Source organism: Salminus brasiliensis, chromosome 3, assembly GCF_030463535.1.
Source record: "Salminus brasiliensis chromosome 3, fSalBra1.hap2, whole genome shotgun sequence".
Taxonomy (NCBI): domain Eukaryota; kingdom Metazoa; phylum Chordata; class Actinopteri; order Characiformes; family Bryconidae; genus Salminus; species Salminus brasiliensis.
In genome coordinates, this window is record NC_132880.1 from 33,045,528 (window position 1) to 33,065,341 (window position 19,814).

General features: G+C 40.1%; 2 protein-coding genes across 5 annotated transcripts in view; both read right to left on the reverse strand.

The window, feature by feature from the left end:
- Window positions 1-205: 205 nt before the first annotated feature.
- agr2 (anterior gradient 2) lies at window positions 206-2,838 on the reverse strand. Its single transcript, XM_072675937.1, has 8 exons — window positions 2,755-2,838; window positions 2,391-2,532; window positions 2,181-2,244; window positions 1,445-1,497; window positions 973-1,049; window positions 798-861; window positions 596-679; window positions 206-451 (listed from the first exon to the last, which is right to left on the reverse strand). The coding sequence occupies exons 2-8, from the start codon at window positions 2,521-2,523 to the stop codon at window positions 402-404; spliced, it is 525 nt and encodes a 174-aa protein (XP_072532038.1). The 5' UTR covers window positions 2,524-2,532; window positions 2,755-2,838; the 3' UTR covers window positions 206-401.
- Window positions 2,839-8,152: 5,314 nt separating this feature from the next.
- Window positions 8,153-19,814, reverse strand: part of ppp1r10 (protein phosphatase 1, regulatory subunit 10) — an 11,667-nt gene continuing 5 nt past the window's right edge. Inside the window, exons 1-20 of one of the 4 annotated variants that reach the window (XM_072675931.1) lie at window positions 19,796-19,814; window positions 19,297-19,603; window positions 17,746-18,411; window positions 14,244-14,359; window positions 14,042-14,128; window positions 13,797-13,932; window positions 13,654-13,705; window positions 13,415-13,501; window positions 13,079-13,210; window positions 12,773-12,878; window positions 12,509-12,612; window positions 12,273-12,376; window positions 11,877-12,036; window positions 11,493-11,636; window positions 11,149-11,395; window positions 10,956-11,031; window positions 10,612-10,833; window positions 10,346-10,487; window positions 9,859-10,221; window positions 8,153-9,732 (exon numbers count right to left, since the gene is read on the reverse strand). The exon at window positions 19,796-19,814 is cut by the window's right edge and continues 5 nt beyond it. In XM_072675931.1, coding sequence (XP_072532032.1) covers window positions 9,608-9,732; window positions 9,859-10,221; window positions 10,346-10,487; window positions 10,612-10,833; window positions 10,956-11,031; window positions 11,149-11,395; window positions 11,493-11,636; window positions 11,877-12,036; window positions 12,273-12,376; window positions 12,509-12,612; window positions 12,773-12,878; window positions 13,079-13,210; window positions 13,415-13,501; window positions 13,654-13,705; window positions 13,797-13,932; window positions 14,042-14,128; window positions 14,244-14,350 — 2,394 coding nt within the window. In that variant the 5' untranslated portion in view covers window positions 14,351-14,359; window positions 17,746-18,411; window positions 19,297-19,603; window positions 19,796-19,814 and the 3' untranslated portion in view covers window positions 8,153-9,607. The remainder of the gene's footprint in view (window positions 9,733-9,858; window positions 10,222-10,345; window positions 10,488-10,611; window positions 10,834-10,955; window positions 11,032-11,148; window positions 11,396-11,492; window positions 11,637-11,876; window positions 12,037-12,272; window positions 12,377-12,508; window positions 12,613-12,772; window positions 12,879-13,078; window positions 13,211-13,414; window positions 13,502-13,653; window positions 13,706-13,796; window positions 13,933-14,041; window positions 14,129-14,243; window positions 14,360-17,745; window positions 18,412-19,296; window positions 19,604-19,795) is intronic. The other 3 variants (XM_072675932.1, XM_072675933.1, XM_072675930.1) reach the window with 3 other exon arrangements.

The window sequence follows — 19,814 nt, forward strand, 5'->3', positions numbered from 1 at the left end:
CTCATTGACTCACCACACATTGCCTATTGTCTCCTTTTATAGGTGAGGTTTGTGTCTACAATTTTTCTGATAAGGTTAAGAGCTCCCTTTGAATGTGAATGCATGGACTTTATTCTCCACTGTAGTTCTATGTTTGGACTCTAGTTCATTGCAAATATATTGCAAATATTAGTCTGTTACAAGTGAGGATGTCAAAACAAGGGGATGTAGAGCAGTTTCTTTAATTTATTCAAAAAGTACATTAGATGAAAGCTAGTCTTTAAAGGTTGACAGTAACAGAATTTCAAAAAGAACATGTTCGGAGATTTACAGTGCGTTTCTTTACATCAGTAAACAGAACAACAGACAAACTCTCAGCGAGGAGAACATCCACTCTTGAATCACAGCTATGCTGGACTTCTTCACAGCTCTGTTTTCAGGAACTTCGTGGCTCTCATCATGTTGCTCAACACTGCAGATAAAATGTAAAAGAAACATTATTATTATCCAGACAAAATACACTTATTATTTCATTTACCATTGTATTATACCTCATAGCATAAAATCAGTCACCACTGAATTACAGTCCTGAAAAAGAGCAGCTTTTTAGACTTACAGAGTTCTATGTCACTTGGCTCATAGGCGTACATGCGGTTGGAGTAGCGGCCAGTGATGTCAGCACGAACAGTCATGGAGGGGTCTGTAGAAAGGCAGACGGGTGATTTTTAATTTAGTTATTCTTTTAAGGGGGTAAGGTCACATACCAATGCTTAGTAACTCGGAACACCCCAAAGTTCTGGGGTGTGGTACACACTCACCAACAAAGATAATTCTGGGAACATACTGGCCATCAGGTGACAGGTGTTTGTCAGTGGTTTCATACTGTAGAGAAAGGACATCTTTAACATGGATCCACAAGCATTCACACAGCATTACTGTTATCATTAATGTGTCATTTTCACTGTATCCGTATAAAATTAGCTAATAACTCACCACCAGGTTCAGGAGAATGAAATCATCATCAGCCAGCTTCTGGATTTTCTTATCCTCAGCAAAGGCCTTCTTCAGAGCTGATGAAGGAACAGAATACATGTGCTTAATGCTAGAACTCATGATGCATGAAAAATCACTACAACTCAATAAAGCCCATTGGAAGCTGAAGTTGCCAAAGTTAATACAACCATTTTCTCATTTTCCACAAGAACCATACAAATGTTGGTTTAAAAGAACCATATATGGAAGAATAAAGTTACACAAATGTTTTTTTTTTTTAGGACTAGTGACCATAAATGTTGAACCCTGTTCAAAAAGGTCACTGAGAGTGTTCATAAGTCATTTGTGTTCATAAAATCGCAATTTTCAGCACAATCACTGGTCATGAAATGCATAAAGAGCATGATGACTCAACACTGAAGTTGAGGGCCTGAGGATAAGGCTGACTTATGAGCTGGAGTTAAGGTCTTACCCTGGCTGTGTGGGCAGTTCTCCAGGTGGAAAATGACCATAAGAGGCTTGTTCCTAAGGAAATAGTTACAGATTAGAAACATTCAGCCACAATCATATCCACACCTGGAAAAAATGGGAAATAAGGGTTCCTCACTAAAAGCAATGATTTTATTTAGACCCATGACAACTCCAAGAACCATTTGTATGCTTGAATGAATGTGTCTGGTTAAGTGGATCTACAAGGAAAACCTCTGCTATAAAGCTTACTTAGGTAGTATGCTGACTTTTTAGAGCTTCTTGTACTTGTCACAAATTTTAGAGCAAAGTAGAGCATTCTTCCATTTTCTCTTTATCTTGCCAGTCAAATTAAACTGTTTACCAATATGACAATCTGTCTTTCTGGATGGACCAGTACCGCCCATTAGGTTAAGACAGTTGAACTTGTCAGTCTGGGTGTGATCAGCTCAAGCCAAGCAAGAAAGTTGCCTACATTAAGACATGCCTCTCTTAATTGCCTGTGTTCATTTTACCATGATATCTGAATGTTCAAATGTACACCCTCTGTCGCCCAATCACGTATCAGTTAGTGTTAAGTCTTGACTAAGACTCTGACACCCTATACTTTCACTACAGTACAGTAGCTTTATACTTTTGTGCTGAGTATGTGCTTCCAGAAGATGTAAGACCAAAGCTGAAGGAATCAGCGTCATGACCGATCAAAGGCACAGTGTGCCAGCAAAGCAAACATCACTCACTTTGAGCGTGCCCAGAAGAGCGCCTCCTCATAGGTCTGAGCCCAGATCAGCTGATCACCCCATCCTAAGAAGGAATAAGAGCAAACTCAAAACGACTTTCCACAAGATGAGATCTTATGCTGCTGTTTGCAGAAGAATGACGATTTAACAAGAAGGAAATACATGAACAACCAGTCTGGTCACATCCTGTCACTGAAGAAAAAAACTCACCTCTGGAGAGAGTCTGAGGAACCCTTTTCTCCTTCTTCTCTGGCTTGTTGGTGACTGGGTTCTTCTCAGGCTTCCCCAAGGCTGAGGTCACGGCCACCAGGACCAAGAGTACTGACAGTAATCCTTTAATCATCTTTTCAAGCTGCTCGAAAGAGATCAAATCATACTGCTGTTAGAGGGCTGCAGTAAACGCTGACATATTTCCATTCTTCAAAGTTGGCTCAGAATAACAACCCTGCTGAACTGCTGATACTCTCTTGAAAGCATTACATTTCCTCGAGTGTTTGGGCATGTCAGAGAAAGTAGCTGTGCAGTACAAAAAGCACAAAAGTGAAAAGGCTTTGCAGCTGCGGTGTGTCCTCACCTGTTCTCTGGCTTTTCCTCAGCCTGTGCTTAGACTCGGTCTCCTGGTCCTGCTGTGGTGCTACCTTTCACCTGAGCTGTATTTATACACCTGAGCACCAGCATGTCCCGCCCTCTTCTCTGCTCTTCTGGAATGCGTGATTCCACACCTTGGTCGACTTCAGCGCTACGTTGGGATTGTTCCCATTTCTATTTACATTACTTTTTATTTACAAACCTCCTTTTATTTGTTCAGAAACCATCAGCAGGACAACAGTGGAGGCTAATGGGCTTGTGGTGGCCAGTGGTTCCTCAAAGAGTTTAAAAGGCTAAATAAATTGATTGATTTTAGTCCATTTTGGCTTGGACCCAAGGACAGGTCAGCATTATGTCATGAAATTCACTCCAAAGCTTGAATGATTAGGCCTTTTGTGATTGGCTCTTGTTGTACGCATGACGTCAGATGTCTCACATTAATGGGCTTTCATTGAAGACTTGGTGAAATTATGACGTGTTATTCTGAGTGAGAAAACCTAGCCTATGTACAGTCTAATGCATACAGCTGAGCTGATGTACCTCAGTTATGTGCGAGCAGATTTTAAACATCGTTAAATTGCTCTTACTAAAGCCGAAGCAAGAGGCATTGAGTGGAGGGCACCGGAAGGAAATGGGTTGATCTGGCCTGGGAAGTTTCTAGATGATTTCTGCAGCTATTGACCACAGTGGACATTCTCTCCAATCTTCACTGCTAACTGCATTTATTTGTGCTTAATTTAGAGCTGGATAATAACTACATGCACCCAGTTCTAGAACCTCAAGCAGCAGTATGATTTTATTGTCCTGAACATTTTTACTAAAATCTACTTTTTATGGAGTTACACTGTAGTCATTAACATTTAGTTACATTTAGTTTGTTTGATGTCTGATATTAGCCATTAGTTTCAGACCAAAAAGATCCAGAAGAACGGAGAAGAACAAGGTTCATGCTCATAGATAGTGGTTGTACTAAGAAGGTCCACTGCAGTTCTATACATTTCTCAGTATGTGCTCAGTTTTTGTATGCATTCTTTCACAGAATTAAGTACAGACTTTAGGGTACTCTAAACACCTCTGGGCAAAACGAGTCTCTCTCCCTCTATCTGGTAAAACACTGGGTGTGTTTTATGTACAGACTGTTTAATGCGCTCACGTCCGCGGCCCTTGGCTGGAAACCGCTGCTGAAAGCCCATCCCATCACTCATACACTCCTGCAGGATAGGGCACTAAAAAAGGAAGTTGGCCAATTGTTAACACAAAGAAAGACTGACGTGTCCTTAAAACTGCTGAGTCGTCAGGAACACAAAGTTGATGCTGTTTTGGGTTTGTTTTTTCATATTTGTTTCCCTAAACATTGTATATTAAAAGCACTGGCTCTCCTAGAACTGTATGGTCAGTTTGAGGCAGGTTCAGCTGCATTATCTACATTTTGTTGATGCAACAACATACAATACAGTATATAGACACACACATAAAATACCACCAATACAATATTGAAAATGACACAAAAAAATGAGTAAAATAAATACAAAAATAAAATGAAAAGTGCCAAATATGCTTTTCAGAGTAAAACCATTTCCCTGCCTGTCTAGCCATGATTAATATTTCTTGTCAACTGAGTACATGTGGACAGGCTGACTGTTAGGAGTTGGGTAATAACAATAATAATGTAACGATTCATTAGTTATTGTCCCTAGAACCACACACCCAGTTTTAGAACCAAGCGATCTAAATTCTTGAAGTACAGAATATAAACAGAACTAAATAGCAGCTAAAATCAAATATTACAGTGTGCAACAATCTGTGATACTGCTCCTGTTAGAGCTACAGTGGACTACAGCAGGCTCTTATTTAATGTAATAGAACCTGTTTCATAACAGTTGATACGGCAAACATGGTGGAATTTAGTAAAATGATCAATTGTGGGTTATGAGCACAGGCAATCCTTCTCACTTCACAGTGAACGAGGGCCTAGCTGAGCACATCCTCAGCAATTCGCCTCTCTGAGGGAATAAAGATGTGATTCAGGCCTGACAAAGCTGCTCCTTCCTTGCTGGAGCTGCGGGATAATGTGACTGCTGCAGATCAATGGCGTCTTTGTCCAGAGCTCAAACGACACCAGGCCGAACGAACAAGCTTTTACACCGCTGTGTCCCTCTGTCCTTCAGGAAAATGTTTGTCTTTTCCTTTCATTTGTGGTGAAAGATGACAGCGTGGCTTCTTTAGGCTGGTGTAAAAGGAAAGGACGTCTCCCTGGAGGGAATGAGTACGGCCTCAGTTCAGAGAAAAAGCTCTCTGCACTTCATATATTTGACATGGATTGGAGCAATCTAGTGTAAGCACATGGCTTCTGGTAAATTAGTGTTTCTTTTAAATAGATATTAGATCACAGAAAAAGGCATACATAGACCCTGAGGAAATGTGTGTCCCCAAAATTTGGTCACCCTACACAAAGAGTGGAAACCATTGCCAGAAGTACTTTCCCTGAATGTTCTTTTGACATGTACTGTGGCCAGAGCCACCTGTAGGTCCCGTAATGACATTATAGGATTGTTGGAGATTTCTTTACACATCTTCTTGTCTGCTCTATGGCTCAACTAGGATGGCCCGACCTGGCCATGCTGGCACTTATTTCACTTGTACATTTTAATTTTTTTGGACAGAGGAACGGCTGATTTCTAATTGTTTCTAAAATTCTTCCTCAGGATCATCTGCACCTACAACATTTCTTCAGTTTTATTAGTTTAATTATATCAGCTCCCAGTGCTGCTTAAATGAAGATCAAACATCCATGTTTTTTCAATATATTATTAAAATACTTTGCATGCGATGTCTTAAATTTGCTTGTATGCTTGTATTTAGCTGGTCTGGACATGTATTAAGCCCAGTCTAGGCCTAAATTAAAATATAAGCAGCGACTAATGCATGTAGAGAAATCCATATATCAATTGGTAATTATAAATAAAGAGTTTTATTCTGAATTCATTTCATCAAAACATTTCATAACTTTTTAATAGTTATTTATTAGTTTAGCAGTTTTTATTAGTTATTACACATAAATAGTGACAAATACATATTTTCAGTCTCTAATTAAACAGTAGAAGGAATTGTCATATAGCTCTGAAATATGTTGTGTGGAAAAATCCAGGCCCAACATTTTATTACACTGAAAAAGAAAAAGATTAAACTGTCCTTTGATCTAATTATTGTAGTAGTTTATGAACTACACTGACTCATACACACACATTTAGGTAAACATCTACATTTAGTCTACATTTAAGATTCATTTTGGCTCAAGAAAAAACTTGTAGTCCAATCAATTCTGGTCCTGAGGGCCGGAATCCAGCCGTTTGCGGGTCTCTCTGTTCACACACAAACAAAGCCTGGTCATTAACTGGTGCTGTACTTATGACCCCTGCTGTAGTCTACTGCCTATTGTCGGGTCCGTCATCTTAGCTTACTTGCCAAATATCTCTCTCTCGTAATATACATTGAACTGGAATTCTGTCCACATCTAGGAGCAACATTTATCAACTATTTATCAAAAGAGTCTATTTATAAGATCTGCTCACATAATCTCATTCATTTGGGTCATAAACAGGTTTCTAAACTATCACTACCATGGAAATGTGTGTTTTTATAAACCTTCTCAAAATAGGTTTTGCTGATCTAGGATCAGACTCCTGTCATATCCACAAAAACATCAATGACAAGAAACAGACCCCAGGTCAGCACAGAAGTCAGCGCCCTGAGGGCCGACCAGGTGTGTGGGTTACGTTATCAGTTGAGTGCTGAGGTGTCCTTAACCGCTTTCTCTACTTGGGCAAAAGCTCTCCTAACGTCAGGTCAATATTTGTGTTTGAGGGCGGAGTGCTGAGGCTATTCCTGTTCACACATCACTCCAGTCGTTTTTTGCCCAGTCCCGCCCTGAGAACACGGATGTGTTTGACAGGAATGCAAAAGGCAGGATCTGATTGGGGGAGCCGGACACAGTTCAGACAAATCTATTGGCTATCCTCACTGGCAGGTGCAGAAAGCCTAAGTAGGTCTGCTAGTTCCTGAAACAATGCAGTTTTTGGAAGTTACAAAGCAAACAATGAGAGTGAGCATTACTAACTATTTAGGGTTAATCAGTGGTTGCAATACAGGCCAGAGACATTCAGCGTCATGAAACATTTCTGTGTCTCAGTACCACCAAGACATCAGAGCTACCAAGAAATACAACAGTTCTGAGGCCAGACTCTAAAAAGAAATTCTCCTTAGATGTGCTTTTTCTGAACTTCATACTTAGAATATATATTTTTTTGTAAGAACAATTCTTAAATATTTTCTTAACCTTAGGATAACCCCACATTTATCTAACACTAAGTGTTCAGAGCCTCTGAAATAATGAGTTGAAATAGCTGAATTAATAAAACTAATGTCTAATTGAACTGGAATAACTGTGGAGATTGTTCAGCACTGTTCATTATGTCTCTACAATCATAATGGCTTTTCAGTGTCCCGCCACAGTTCTCCTATTTTCAAAGGAGGATTTTTTCCTTTTTTCCATTTTTGATTTTCTGTTTTTTTCTCTGTTTTTGCTGTTTTTGCTGTTCACTGCATGGATTTAACTGAATAATTAAAAATTACAAATGTGTCTCACGTTGTCAATAATAAGCTGTAATATGCAGCAATAAAGACGTCATTATAAACAGCTACATTAAAGAAGTGCAAAAATCCTCTCACGATAATATAGATTTTTTCTAGACATTTAAAAACAATGTGCCTCAGTCAGCAACCCTTCTTCAGAAGAAACCCACTTACACAGTTTCCACAAAAGTTCTGACATTCACCAATGTTTTGTTTGTGATTTGCTTGATTTACGAGGACAATGTGATTCTTATAAGTGAACAGATGTGAACAATTCTACAGTTATAAAAATAAAAAAACATCATGAATCTGATCTCAAAAACAAATTTAAGGAAAGTCTTGAGAAGATACTGGTGAATGAGACCCATTCTTATGAACATCTTGGTGTTTAAGGATTCTTGGTGTTTAAGCCATTGTGAATGTGGCCCCATGAGTTTAGTGCAATACTATAGGAAGATGACAAAATCCTGCACCTGTGGTTACACAGAGCCCCAGTCCATGTGTTTCCTTCTCCCACACTCCAATCATGCACTACATCTTAAGCTCCTTCAGGTAGGCAGGTCCCTTTGTAAGCATTCCACTAAAATAACCCCACTTCCATTATCATCTCTCTAATTCCTCCATTTCCGTTAGCATCTGTCGTTACATTTAGGCTGTTTGCAGTGAAAATACAGGAAAATGACCCTCACTAATAAGAAATTCATGAAACATTTCTTTAAAATGAGAATTATTACAAAAACAAGAACTAGAAATCATTTTATAACATTTATTAATACATGTAGAAAAAACCTTTACAGATATTTGTGTTATAAATGTGTGTTTATGCACTATACTCTGGCCCATAGACACACACACACACACACCTCTCTAACGCAAATCAAACCTCTTGTGGATAGAGGTAAAAAGAAAGAAAATGATCAGACAATCATTCTATGAAAATAAAAACAGGAGAAGAATGAACCAAACGGAAAAATACATAGTCCCACAAGAGACACAAAGGCCACTGTTTTCACAGAAAACGCTCTGAATAATATTGGCCTAGAGAGTGGTTGCAAGCCCAGGCGAGGCCCCGACGAACACTGATGGACAAGGAGATGCACGACTCAATGGCGCCCCCCATCGAGGCACGGTCAGACCCCACAGTCGTACTTCACAGCTGAGAATGTGACTGCATGAATACACATGCACAATGTGTGCGCACACATACACGCACCGAATGAAATGATCGCATCGAGACGTGTCTGAAGAAACTAATGACTCAATCATCCTGATTGTCGCACTACCGATCAGCTGATTTTTCTTTCCTTTTTAAATAAGTTTGGTTTATGAGGCTCAGCCAAATTATTCAACAGTGTTGTAAAACAACTGATGTGCTTCCCATCATTACCAGTGTCGAATAATAAAAGTCTTAGTACTGAATGGTACAGGCAGTTGCAGTATGTCCAACATGGCTCAATGCTCCAGTTCGTACAGCATGAGCCTGAGTCGAGCTCTGTATCAGCCAGGCAAGTGAGTACACAACTGCCTGGCTAACTGGCTAACATAGCATTGTATACCACAACAGATTTAAGGTGCTTTTTAAGTCAAGGGAGGGGAAAAAAAAAAAAAGGAAAAAAAAAGAAAAATATGAATCATCCCTCCTTTACAACAGAGGTCCCATGGCAACATATTCCGTCTTCTGAGGTTCTGTAGTGCTGGACCAAATGCTAAATAAAAAAGCAAAGGGGACCACTGGAGAAAACAAACAAACAAACAAGAATCAAAATGTAGAAATAGTGGTCATAGAGAGTGGATGGGATGGGCACAATCTTCAGCAGTCTCAAGTCACTGTACATGTGGTCACAAAAATATACATTATCTACAAATAATCATAAACATCAAATCTCTATTTACACACAGAGAGAGACATCCTTTGTCCACCAGCGTAAATGTTTTCTACACCACAGAGTCACAGAGTCAGGGTTGAGTGTTTCTCTGGCTGAACATTCAGTTCTGCTAAAGCAGTCTTAGCTTTTATTTCCGTAAAGACAAAGTGACTAAAAAGGGATGAGGTTAGGTCCAGACTGGTGCTTTGTGTCTTCATCGCAGATCAGGTAGCTGTAAACACTGAAGAGGAATAAACGGCCTTGTCCTGTCAAATGTGAAATAATCACTCCTTCTCATCTTCTGGTGAGCGAGGGCCGTTTGAGAGTACTGACACATTTCAGTTAATGTCCATGTTGAGGAGGCAGTGGGGGACCATTCACACCCGGGTGGTAAAACGCACAGTTGTTTTCATATCTGCAGCTCCCCTTCATCATAAAATGGCGACACACAGGCCTTTTAGACATGTCTGGGAAACAGGGGGGAGAGAGAGGACAAGTGCATTAAAACCATGGTCACAGATGTAAATGTAAATGTAAAACGACAGCAAAAAGATAAAAGCAAGGAATATGATTTTTGTATTAGATTAACTTACCACCCATGTTGTTGTGTCCCCCTCGTGGTCCCCCTCGGCCTCCGCGTCCTCTGAAGCCTTGGTCTCCTCCTCTTCCTCGTCCCCGGTGAAAGTGGCCTCCTCGGTGTGGCCCTCCCCTCATGGAGTCATCGCCCCAGTAATTGCCGTTGTCTCCTCCACGACCCTGAGGACCAGGTGGAGGGCCCATCATGCGAGGGCCACCTCCAGAGTTGAAAGGGGGTCCGTGGCCATGGGGAGGAGGGGGGTGGTTGTAGTGAGGGCCGCCAGGAGGCTTGTTTGGGGGGTAACCTCCGTTCATGGGCATCTGCATGTTCATGTTGTTCATGTTCATACCTGGACCATGGCCAAGCAAACCTGAGTTTACTTTAGGGGAAAAGGGGTGGGATTACCACAAGTGTAAATGATTAATTTAAGTTAATTAACCCCACCCCACTGAACACAACTAGTTCAATAAGGATGCATTTAATCATTTAGGAAGATTACTTACTTGGTGGTGCATTAAGTGGTTGGTTCTGGTTCTGGTTCTGATTTTGGTTTTGTTGTAGAGAGCCCAAAAGCTGCTTGATTTTGTCGGAGAAATCAGGCTGCTTTATTAGATCCTCTGCTGACTGGTTCGAACCCTGTGCACCCTAATGTTTAAAAACATACCATAAACCAACAGCTCAGCCACTGAAAAGCAAAGAAATAGCAAACAACAACAACAACAACAACAACAACAACAACATTGCAGCTAGGCAACACTGCTTGACTTACCATGATGGAGCTAAGAAGTTCCTGGACATTAACTGCTGAGTTGTTGGGAGGGGGAGCATTGCTGCCCTGTGCCTGGGGGCTGCGATTACTGTTGCCCAGGCTACCCATTAGGTTAGCTAGGACAGGAGGCAGCTTGGAACCCTCCTGGGCTGCAGGGGTACTGCATGCAGCACCTGTGTTATCAGCCGACTCCATGTAACTGTCATCCATCATAGTGCAGTCCTAGGTCACACAGAAAGAAGGGACTTAAGTTCTAGTTTTTCCATATACAAGAATATACAATATACAAAAATCTGTGTTAATGAATAACAAAAGTGGATAAAAAGCAAATTCAGTTGTCTTACCTCGTCAAGGGGAATGAGACGTGGTGGCATTGGCTCATAGGGCTCTGGGTCAGGTTCATGGGGGCTGTCTGGAACACTAAACAGTAGAAGGGAGAACAACTTTACATTACACACTCAGAAAGCCTCAGAGAAAGACTCAACAATGTGAGTAACTGCCTCTAAAATGTAAGTAAACTAGCAAACAAACACTAACCTCTCTTTGTTGAGGAAAATTTCCTGGAGGATACCCATCTCCCTGTCCCTCTGGGTAAGCTTTTCACTGCTGTTGGCCCCTGTTGTAACCAGGCTTCCCGACAGGGAGAGGGGTCTCGGAGGTGTCCAAGGCACTCTTTCCTCCATGGTGTCATGTGAGAGACGACGTGCCATCTCAAACGTTTGCCTGTCCATCATCAGCTCCCGTTTAGCTGCCTCACCAAAGTCCTTAATCTTATTGACGTTCACTAAGGATGAAGGAGAACATGAATTATTATCCATTACACAATTGCTTCATTTGAAGATATATATGCAGTGCTGTAAGACAGTGAGTTCTATCCTTACCTCTCTCAGTCTCGTCTAAGTCAAAGTAAAAGTATTCCTTGAGCTGTTCTTCTTCTGCCCAGCGAACACTCTTCTTTTTCTTTCCTTTCTTTGTCAGGGTCTCTTCCTCGCCACGTGGCTCTGAAAGAGCATTGGGTTTTTCTGCTGAGAGACAGACAGACAGAAATATGTTTGTTAATTTGTGATTTACTGACCTCTGAGGGGATCATAGGCAGTGTAAAGAAAGGGATCCACAATAAGAAAATGAACTGTATCAGGACTACTATTGGGCCCACACATGTATAAATCCAATTAAAATAAATTATAACAATATAAAAATCAGCTGTGGGTCTAATGAAATCAATTGAGGGCCTACATGATGTGACAATGGCACATTACACTTACCAGTGTCCATAGCCTCAGGTTCTTCTGAGGGAACAGGTGTTCCTGGTTGTTCAAGGTCTTGAGGCTCATGAGGAGGAGTCTGAGATGCAGGTGCCTCAGGGGAAGAAGGCTTTGCCTGTGTGCTGGCATATGTCTGAGGCTTGCTGTCAAATGGGCATGGCTGTGACAAATCAAAAAAGCAAGAGTGAGACTTTGGAAAGAGGTGGATATCATTTATGATTTGATTAGTTCTGATAAGTTCAACTAAGTCCAACTACTGCCAGACAAGTTTCTTAAATATTCTTACATTTGTTATGGTATTAGTTTAAATTACTAGGTGGCAAACAAAAAAAGACCTGTGAAATTATACACATCTAATTCGTACATATTTTATATTAAAATCCTTAATATTCACACCTTATTAGAAGTAGGAGACACTGCTTTGGGCTTCTTCTTCTTGATCTTAATTCCAGGCACAGGAGCAGAGTTAAGGGCATCAAGAAAGCCAGGGCTCTCCATAGCTAAAAGTACAAAAGAGAAAGACATAATGTAGACGACACTGGCTGTAAAGTAGAACAGACTGCCAACATGCCTGTTAATGCTAAATATTTGTAATAACATAATTTAGTAACAAGTACATTGTTTTAACTTACGTTGTGGAGGTATGAGTTTAACTTTGATCTCTTTGGCAGAGTTGGGGGTGGTGTTAAGAGGCTTGTACTTTTTCTCCACAGGGGGAGCATCAGACAGGGAGGAACTAGAAACGAGAACATAATCAAAAAGGTCAGAGCTTATCATTAAAAAAACAAACAGCAGAGGGCAGTATATACTATTAAATCCTATTTAAGTAATAGTAATAGTAGCAGGGGATTTATTTTAAGACAAATGTGGAAGCAAATGTGGAAACGTGCAATTACCTAGGCCGCTTGAGAACTGCTGGTTTGATGTTGTATTTGTCTCCGAGTTGCGGTACAGCAGGTGGCTTTTTAGTTGGGACTGGTGTTGGGGTCTCCACCTCTAAACCTGTTTGAATCAATTCAAATAGTCTTTGTAAATATTTGTCTAAACATCAATTAACACTTCCACTTGCATTAAAAAGGTTATAAGGCTTCATAAAAAGGAGTTAATAATAAAGTTAATAATACAATTAAATAAAATAATGAATATATTCATAATTCTTGAAATTAGTAAAGACCCTAATGTGGGAAAGATAGGAACCAGACCTGTGGAGCGAATTTTGGCATGACTGGGAGCATGGGCTTTTGGTTTTTCTCTCTTCTTCTCCTCATCTGTCCCTTTCTCCCCAGCCTTCACCTCAGGGCGCACTTTACTGTCTTCTTTCTTTCGTTTCTTGTCTGAAAAACAAACACAGAGATTGTGTCATCTAATAAAGTAGGAATTACAAGAATATGCACTCATATTTCACAATAAAGTTGCATTAAGTCCCGATTTATTGCTGATTAAGTCTGAGCATAAGCCTGCACTATAGGAGTGCAATTAAATCACAATAAAGATGAAGGGAAAACATTGCGAAGGAAACTGAGAGAGCAAATAACTACCATTTGGTGAGGCGCCACTGGAAACACTCTGAGAACGGATAATGGCCATCCAACCATCCACAAGTACTGAGGCAAGTTTCCTTAACTCTGTGGGAAAGAAATCCAATTTATGAGTAAAACTGCAAGATGAAAGGCAATCCACAAGACAAAATAATTCAAGTAATTCAATGATTGAAAGGGTATGGAAGCTAGACAGCATTTTTGGAAGCACTACTAAGATGATTTACACTTGCTCTTACCTTCTGTCTCACCACTCTTGCTGAGATGCTTGACCAACTTGGCTGTGTTGTTCTAGGATGTACAAGACAATACACTATAAATACATGAACAAATGAAAGAAAACATGAAATATTCCTATTGTGTAAAAAGAGACAGGGGATACCTGTTTGAGATGGTCCACAGTGAGGGGCAGTTTCTGCAGAGTGAGCAAAATAAGCTGCAACAGAGGAGTGTTGGTGGTGGTCTTTGAATAGGTCAGCCAAGAGTTCAGCAGCTTGTAGCCACCAACACGGATAAACCTGTTGAGTGGGGGGGGAGGAAGGGGGGGGAAAAAAAGTTTGGTATAGAACAAAAAATGTATGCAGTAACACAATACAAGAGAAAAAGCCCGTCATCTTTTATACATACCGGTTAAGAATGTCATGAGATTTGGTCTGCAGCAAGATGTTCAGATACATGCACCTGCTGACCATTTTATGAGAGGCCTTCATGAGACTGTTCCAAATTCAGAAAAACAAACAAACATGATATTAACATCAGTGCAACAAAATAAGTTTAGTAATCTTTCAAATCTGTTCCAGTTAACTGTGTACATGTTTTTTGTTTTTACCTGAAGACTTTAGCAACACCTTCCAGACTCCGGAGCTCTCCATCCTTTCCAAGCAGAGCCTCCACTCCTTTCAGCACCTCCCTGGGGTCCACGGGGCCCACCGCCATTATAGGCTACTGTGACAGAAAAGAGGAAGGTAGAGAGGATAAGTGCCATTTATATCATCTTGCCATGGGCACATTACAGCTACTGTGGTTGATACAGTGACTTGGGGACTATCTGAGCAGTATATGAATCACTAGGGCTCACAATATTACCAGAGATAAGCGGTTTGATGTATTGGTCAAATTACTTTCAGAGAGCTCATTGGAACAAACCAAGCATACTTAAGGGCTGGAATCAAATTATTCCAGTTGCATTCCCGTGTACGCAATACTACAGGCTTCAGAAAGCCAGACACAAACTTACAGAGAAACATGGCCAGTCAGGAAATACCAGTCACATGACAAACTCTCAGATTCGATCAAAAGACAAACATACACACTACTCCACACAGAGCAGATGTAGATAAAGGGCTTTTTGTTAAGCCGAAAGTGCATCACATTAGTAGACCTCATATAAAAGTTAGTCATTACTCAAGACTTAGTTTGGCAAGACTACAACGAAGAATCTGTCATGCTGTTTATGCCAGCTGGATCATGTGGCATAAACTCAGCATAAGTCTTTCTGCAGTGAAGTTGATTGGCCTCATTCTGAAACAGGATCACTGCCTTTTTATTGACGTGTGTAGGCATACCAAAGTTTCACTGACACACTGTTTTGACAATTTATGGTATGCTAGAAATGGAGTGATGATAAGATTTTCATTTGGGTGGTGCAACACATAACTATGATTTTCCTATGGCTGACTTGCTCTAGCACTGACTATTTGAGTATTCAAATTACAGTAGCATGTTAACACTGGAGTTCACATGTACAATGAGAGAGCTGGCAGAAAGGAGAATTAATGAGTCTGTTGTGTTATTATTGGGGTATGTGATTCATAACTGACTAAAGATAATGAAAGGGATCAACTTTATACACACATTAAAATATATATAATTTCACTGGTATAAAAACTGAATATGTATTATTACCAACTTCCACCAACACAACACCCACCTGTTTGCCAAAACAAGGATCTGTATGTACATATGGCATACATACTATTTCTTACATGTTCAGTTTTCACATAGTCATTAAAGATGTATGTCACTGATAAAAGTTTAACACTCATTAGTCCATTGGCTTCTTGTGTTTCTGCACTGTACAGTTATTCAGAAAAGTAATATTACAAGGAAAAAGTACTAGAAGAGGAAGTAAGGCTATAAAATACTGTATTTATTATTACTGCAGTGTCACTTGAGACCACTGATATTCTGTATGATAAAAGCCTGTCTTTAATCAGTGCCAATGTGTCAGTTTCAAGATGCTGTGTGAAAACTTGGACTCAAAGTTGGATAAAATATGTTGACTTTCAGTCTAATCTCACAAACTGCCAAAACATATAAACAAACTTAAAAAAAACTGAAACTGAAAACAGAACATTAGTCAGCATTAGTCAGTCCATCCCAGATCACACTCTTCTGGACAGCAGTAACACTGTTACAGAAACACTTACAACCACAACTCTCACCTGTATTGGTCAAAGTAGTTTCAGAGAGCTCAATGGAACAAACAAAACAGACACAGGGGCTGGAAAGAAATCATTCCAGTTGTATTCCTGTGTACATGGTACTGGTAGAACACATTACTTGGCTTCAGAAAGCCAGAAAAAAAAAAATAGGGAAACATGGTAAGTCTGGAAACTCTTAAGATTCGACACATACTTCTGAGAGTAGATGTGAATAAAAGGCTTTTTGTTAAGCACGGCTCAACATATGCATCACATGAGTATACCTGGTATATAAGAAAGTCATTATTCGAGATGCACTGGTTCGGAAACCAAAACTACAACAAAGTCACTTTTGGTCAGCTGGGCCAGACAGCATAAATTCAACAGAAGGCTTTCTGCAGTCGTCAGTGGTCAAGTTGATTAGCCTAAAAAAAGGATGACTGTCTAATGACTAATGGGTGTTCTGAATTTAAGGTATATTTATGAAACAAACAAAACATATATTTTTTTTTGGTTTAAAAAAAAGCACAATAATACATAGTATAAAAAACGTAATAGTATATAAGTGATTTTGTTTCAAAAGAACTTATATGCGTAAATATACACATACATTAACTACAGACTAAATATTTTTAAATTGACAAACTATTTATTTACCACAGCCTTCATGGGGGGGGAAAACTGCCCTATGTCGCCATCACGTGGCAAAACTGAATAAAACAAGGCAGGTTACAGGGGCTGTTTACCTACGACCATGGGCTTCATGTTGCTAAACCTTCACAACTTGATAAGAGCTACAAAACTTTAAAAAATGAAATAAAATAAATATATTATGTAAAACTTTAAATATCGTTGCCGTCCAGTGAAAAACATGCAGGTCAAAAATGGTGACTTTACAGGAGAAGGTAAAAAGGGTTTTAACTTTGACTGAATGGAAGTCAATGTAAAATAAGGGTTTATTCCAAGTCATTTGCAGCATTTCTATTGGTCTATACATCCAGCAGCTACAGGCTTCAAACCATGAAGAAAACTAAAAACTGGAGATACGTTTTTCATTGGACAGCAGAGATATTCATTATAAATAAATAAATAACTCAATGTTTCTCTCACACCAAATATAATCAACCAGGCCTAAATACTGATTCTTTAGTTTTTAACTTGAGCTATGTGGAGCTAATGTCACTAAAAAATAATAATAATAAAATAAAAAAGTATCAGAAGGAAAATCATTTTGGTGCTACTTCTACAGGTAAAGTCACCTTTGTACTCCAAACAAGTCTTGGTTGATTCATTCAGTGTTTTGTTTTCTTCTCATGAACCCATCAATGATTACTTTCAGCTACTTGGACACACAACCTGCTCCAGTACCTCCAGTGGACTGTGTTCACTGAACTGCACCCCTCCGCACACCCAGCCTCTTACGAAATCGCGCTTTTTGAGGAGGCAGCCAAAATGAACGAATGGTCTGCGTGTGGGGGTGTTTAGAGAGGACCGACGTCGTTTAGCCCCGCCCATGCAGGGGCAGTAGAGCGCTTTAAAAAGCTCCCTTCAGTTGTTCAGTCTGAGCGTAACGACGATCCTCGATCTCCACACGGGGTCAAGTTCAACCTTTATACATTATGACCACTAACTTAAAAAAAAAATAATAATAAAAAAATGTAACAAAGACCGCTATCGGCTGTCCACACTAGAGATGCAGGTTCTGCATGCAGCTTTTGTCATCAGTGCATTACAGCTAGCTATCCAATTAACCTGTGACTGTAAACCATGTGTTCTGCTCATTTTCCGAAGGCGGTGAGGAGGCTGCTGCTGCACTGTACGTTCAGAATAAGAAAAAATATACTGACGTATCAACTAGTAAATCTGTAATCGGACAAATGTCATGTGAGAAATCAGGTTTGGTCTTACCCGTAAAAGTGTTGTAGTTGAGGTTTTTATAGTCTCAGAGCTCCATTACACGGAACATAACACACAACTCCTGGAAATACCACAACCGTCACACAAAGCGTCAACAGGGAAACAAATGGCAGTTCATCTGGGAAACCAAAGTGTTCAAACTCAAAACAACCATCGTAATCATCAAACATTTCAACCACTTGTTTTAGAAATGATGTATTCATGGTTAAAATATAGATACAACATGAACGTCTAATCTCTTTTAACCAACATCTAAGACCTGAGAGAGCCCCCACCCCGTAAAATCCTTTGCCAGGCATCACTATCCCGGTGATCTGGTAAGAAATGTTCTTTATCACCGTAACTTCTAAATGCTACTCCGTATTATTGTTGAATATTAAATACTACCACCCTGCACTGAAAATAATGTACTTTTTTTGGACACTGCTCATATTTTGGATTAAAACTCCGTCTTTACAACACAAGCGGAGCACTGGCTGCTTTCGTGACCGTTGATGCTTTCGCCATCTGTCGGCCACCCGCATTCGAGCGGTTTCTAGAGAAGTGGCTTTGGCAGCTCCTGATTGGCTGAGCCAGACTCAGGCCCCGCCCTCTTTTGTTAACCACTTCTGTTCGAGCACGAGAACGACGAGGACGATGAAGAAGCCTGGGCGCCATCTTAGAGCACAAACACCAGCAGGAGAATAAAGGAAAAGGGGGGGAAATGGTTACACTGTACATCCAATGTTCGTTTACACCCGCGGAAAATACCCCCGAAATGACCATTCCGTTTGGCTAGGATTACGACAACGCGAGACAACCGAGCTGAGCAAGTGTAAAGTTACAAAAACAAAGCCACCATTTTCCTTGCAGTGATCCGACAAACGACAACCTGTCCGCCATATTAGAGCAAAATCGCCTAGACAAACAAGTCTGTTCTACTCGACATTTCATAGTTAAAATTTCACCGCAAGCTTCTCGAAATACACACAAACGCAATCTTTATATCCAGACTGCCATATATATATATATTTATGGGAGTAATCTTTTTTTTTTATTATTTTTTCACTCACTAGCTACCAGTAATCGCCAAATAACAAACGACACAAAAAACAAGATGTCACATTTCAGCCCCAGTAACTGATTCCCCCACTCGGTTAAATCCAGTCGCCAACTTCGCAATCTTTATGTGTAGATTGCGTTGAAATGTTCCAATGAGCTCTCCTTTCAAAAGCTTTTAGCCCAAATCTCACACCCTGGCTATACTGTGGCAATCTTTATGTACAGATTGCTTATGAGAAGCGATCGCTAGCTTATGCTCGATTTATCCTTCATCACTAGGACTGTAAATCCGTCTCACACACAAAGAGAAACAGGGCTTACCGCCGCTGCTAACTTTGCAGTGTGAGCTCATACGCTAGGCTAGCTGGTTAACACTCACTTCCTCTGCCCTTACTGCTGCGCTTGCCTCTTGTTTGCCTAATTATAAATTATCATTTTCAAGACAGACAATTGATTAGCTGTTAAATTTCGATTCAAATTGGTTTGAAAGTAAACACTTACTATTTATAACTCTCCTCTGCGTCTCGGGTACCTATAATATATTGTGCTTAAACAGCAACAATTTTCAGAACAATTTTTTTTAGACAGCCTGTCGTGTCTTTATATCATTATGGCTGAAAAATGGCTTAATGGGCGGGATTGTGGTAGCTAGGATCTAGCATTTCCTTCTTGAACAATCTGGAGCAGAAAAAAAGCGTAGTAAGCAAATGTCCGTTACTCGAGTAGAAAAAACATGTTTTTGGGGTATTGGTCTTCAAACACTTTCAAAAATCCTCGACGCCGGATCTTCACTGAGACCTCTTCGGACCTGCAACAAAGCAGATGGACAGAAGCCCGTTAGGGGGGAAAAACGCTAAATCAATCATTTTACTAAAGTCGTTCACATCCATCTGGGTTGAAGTTAAAAGCGAATACAGGCCAAAAAATAAAATAAATAAATACAACAATAAACGTAGTTTTGAATTCAGGGGGAGAAAACCACCTCCCGTCGCACACTTACCTCAGACACATCCAGGAAT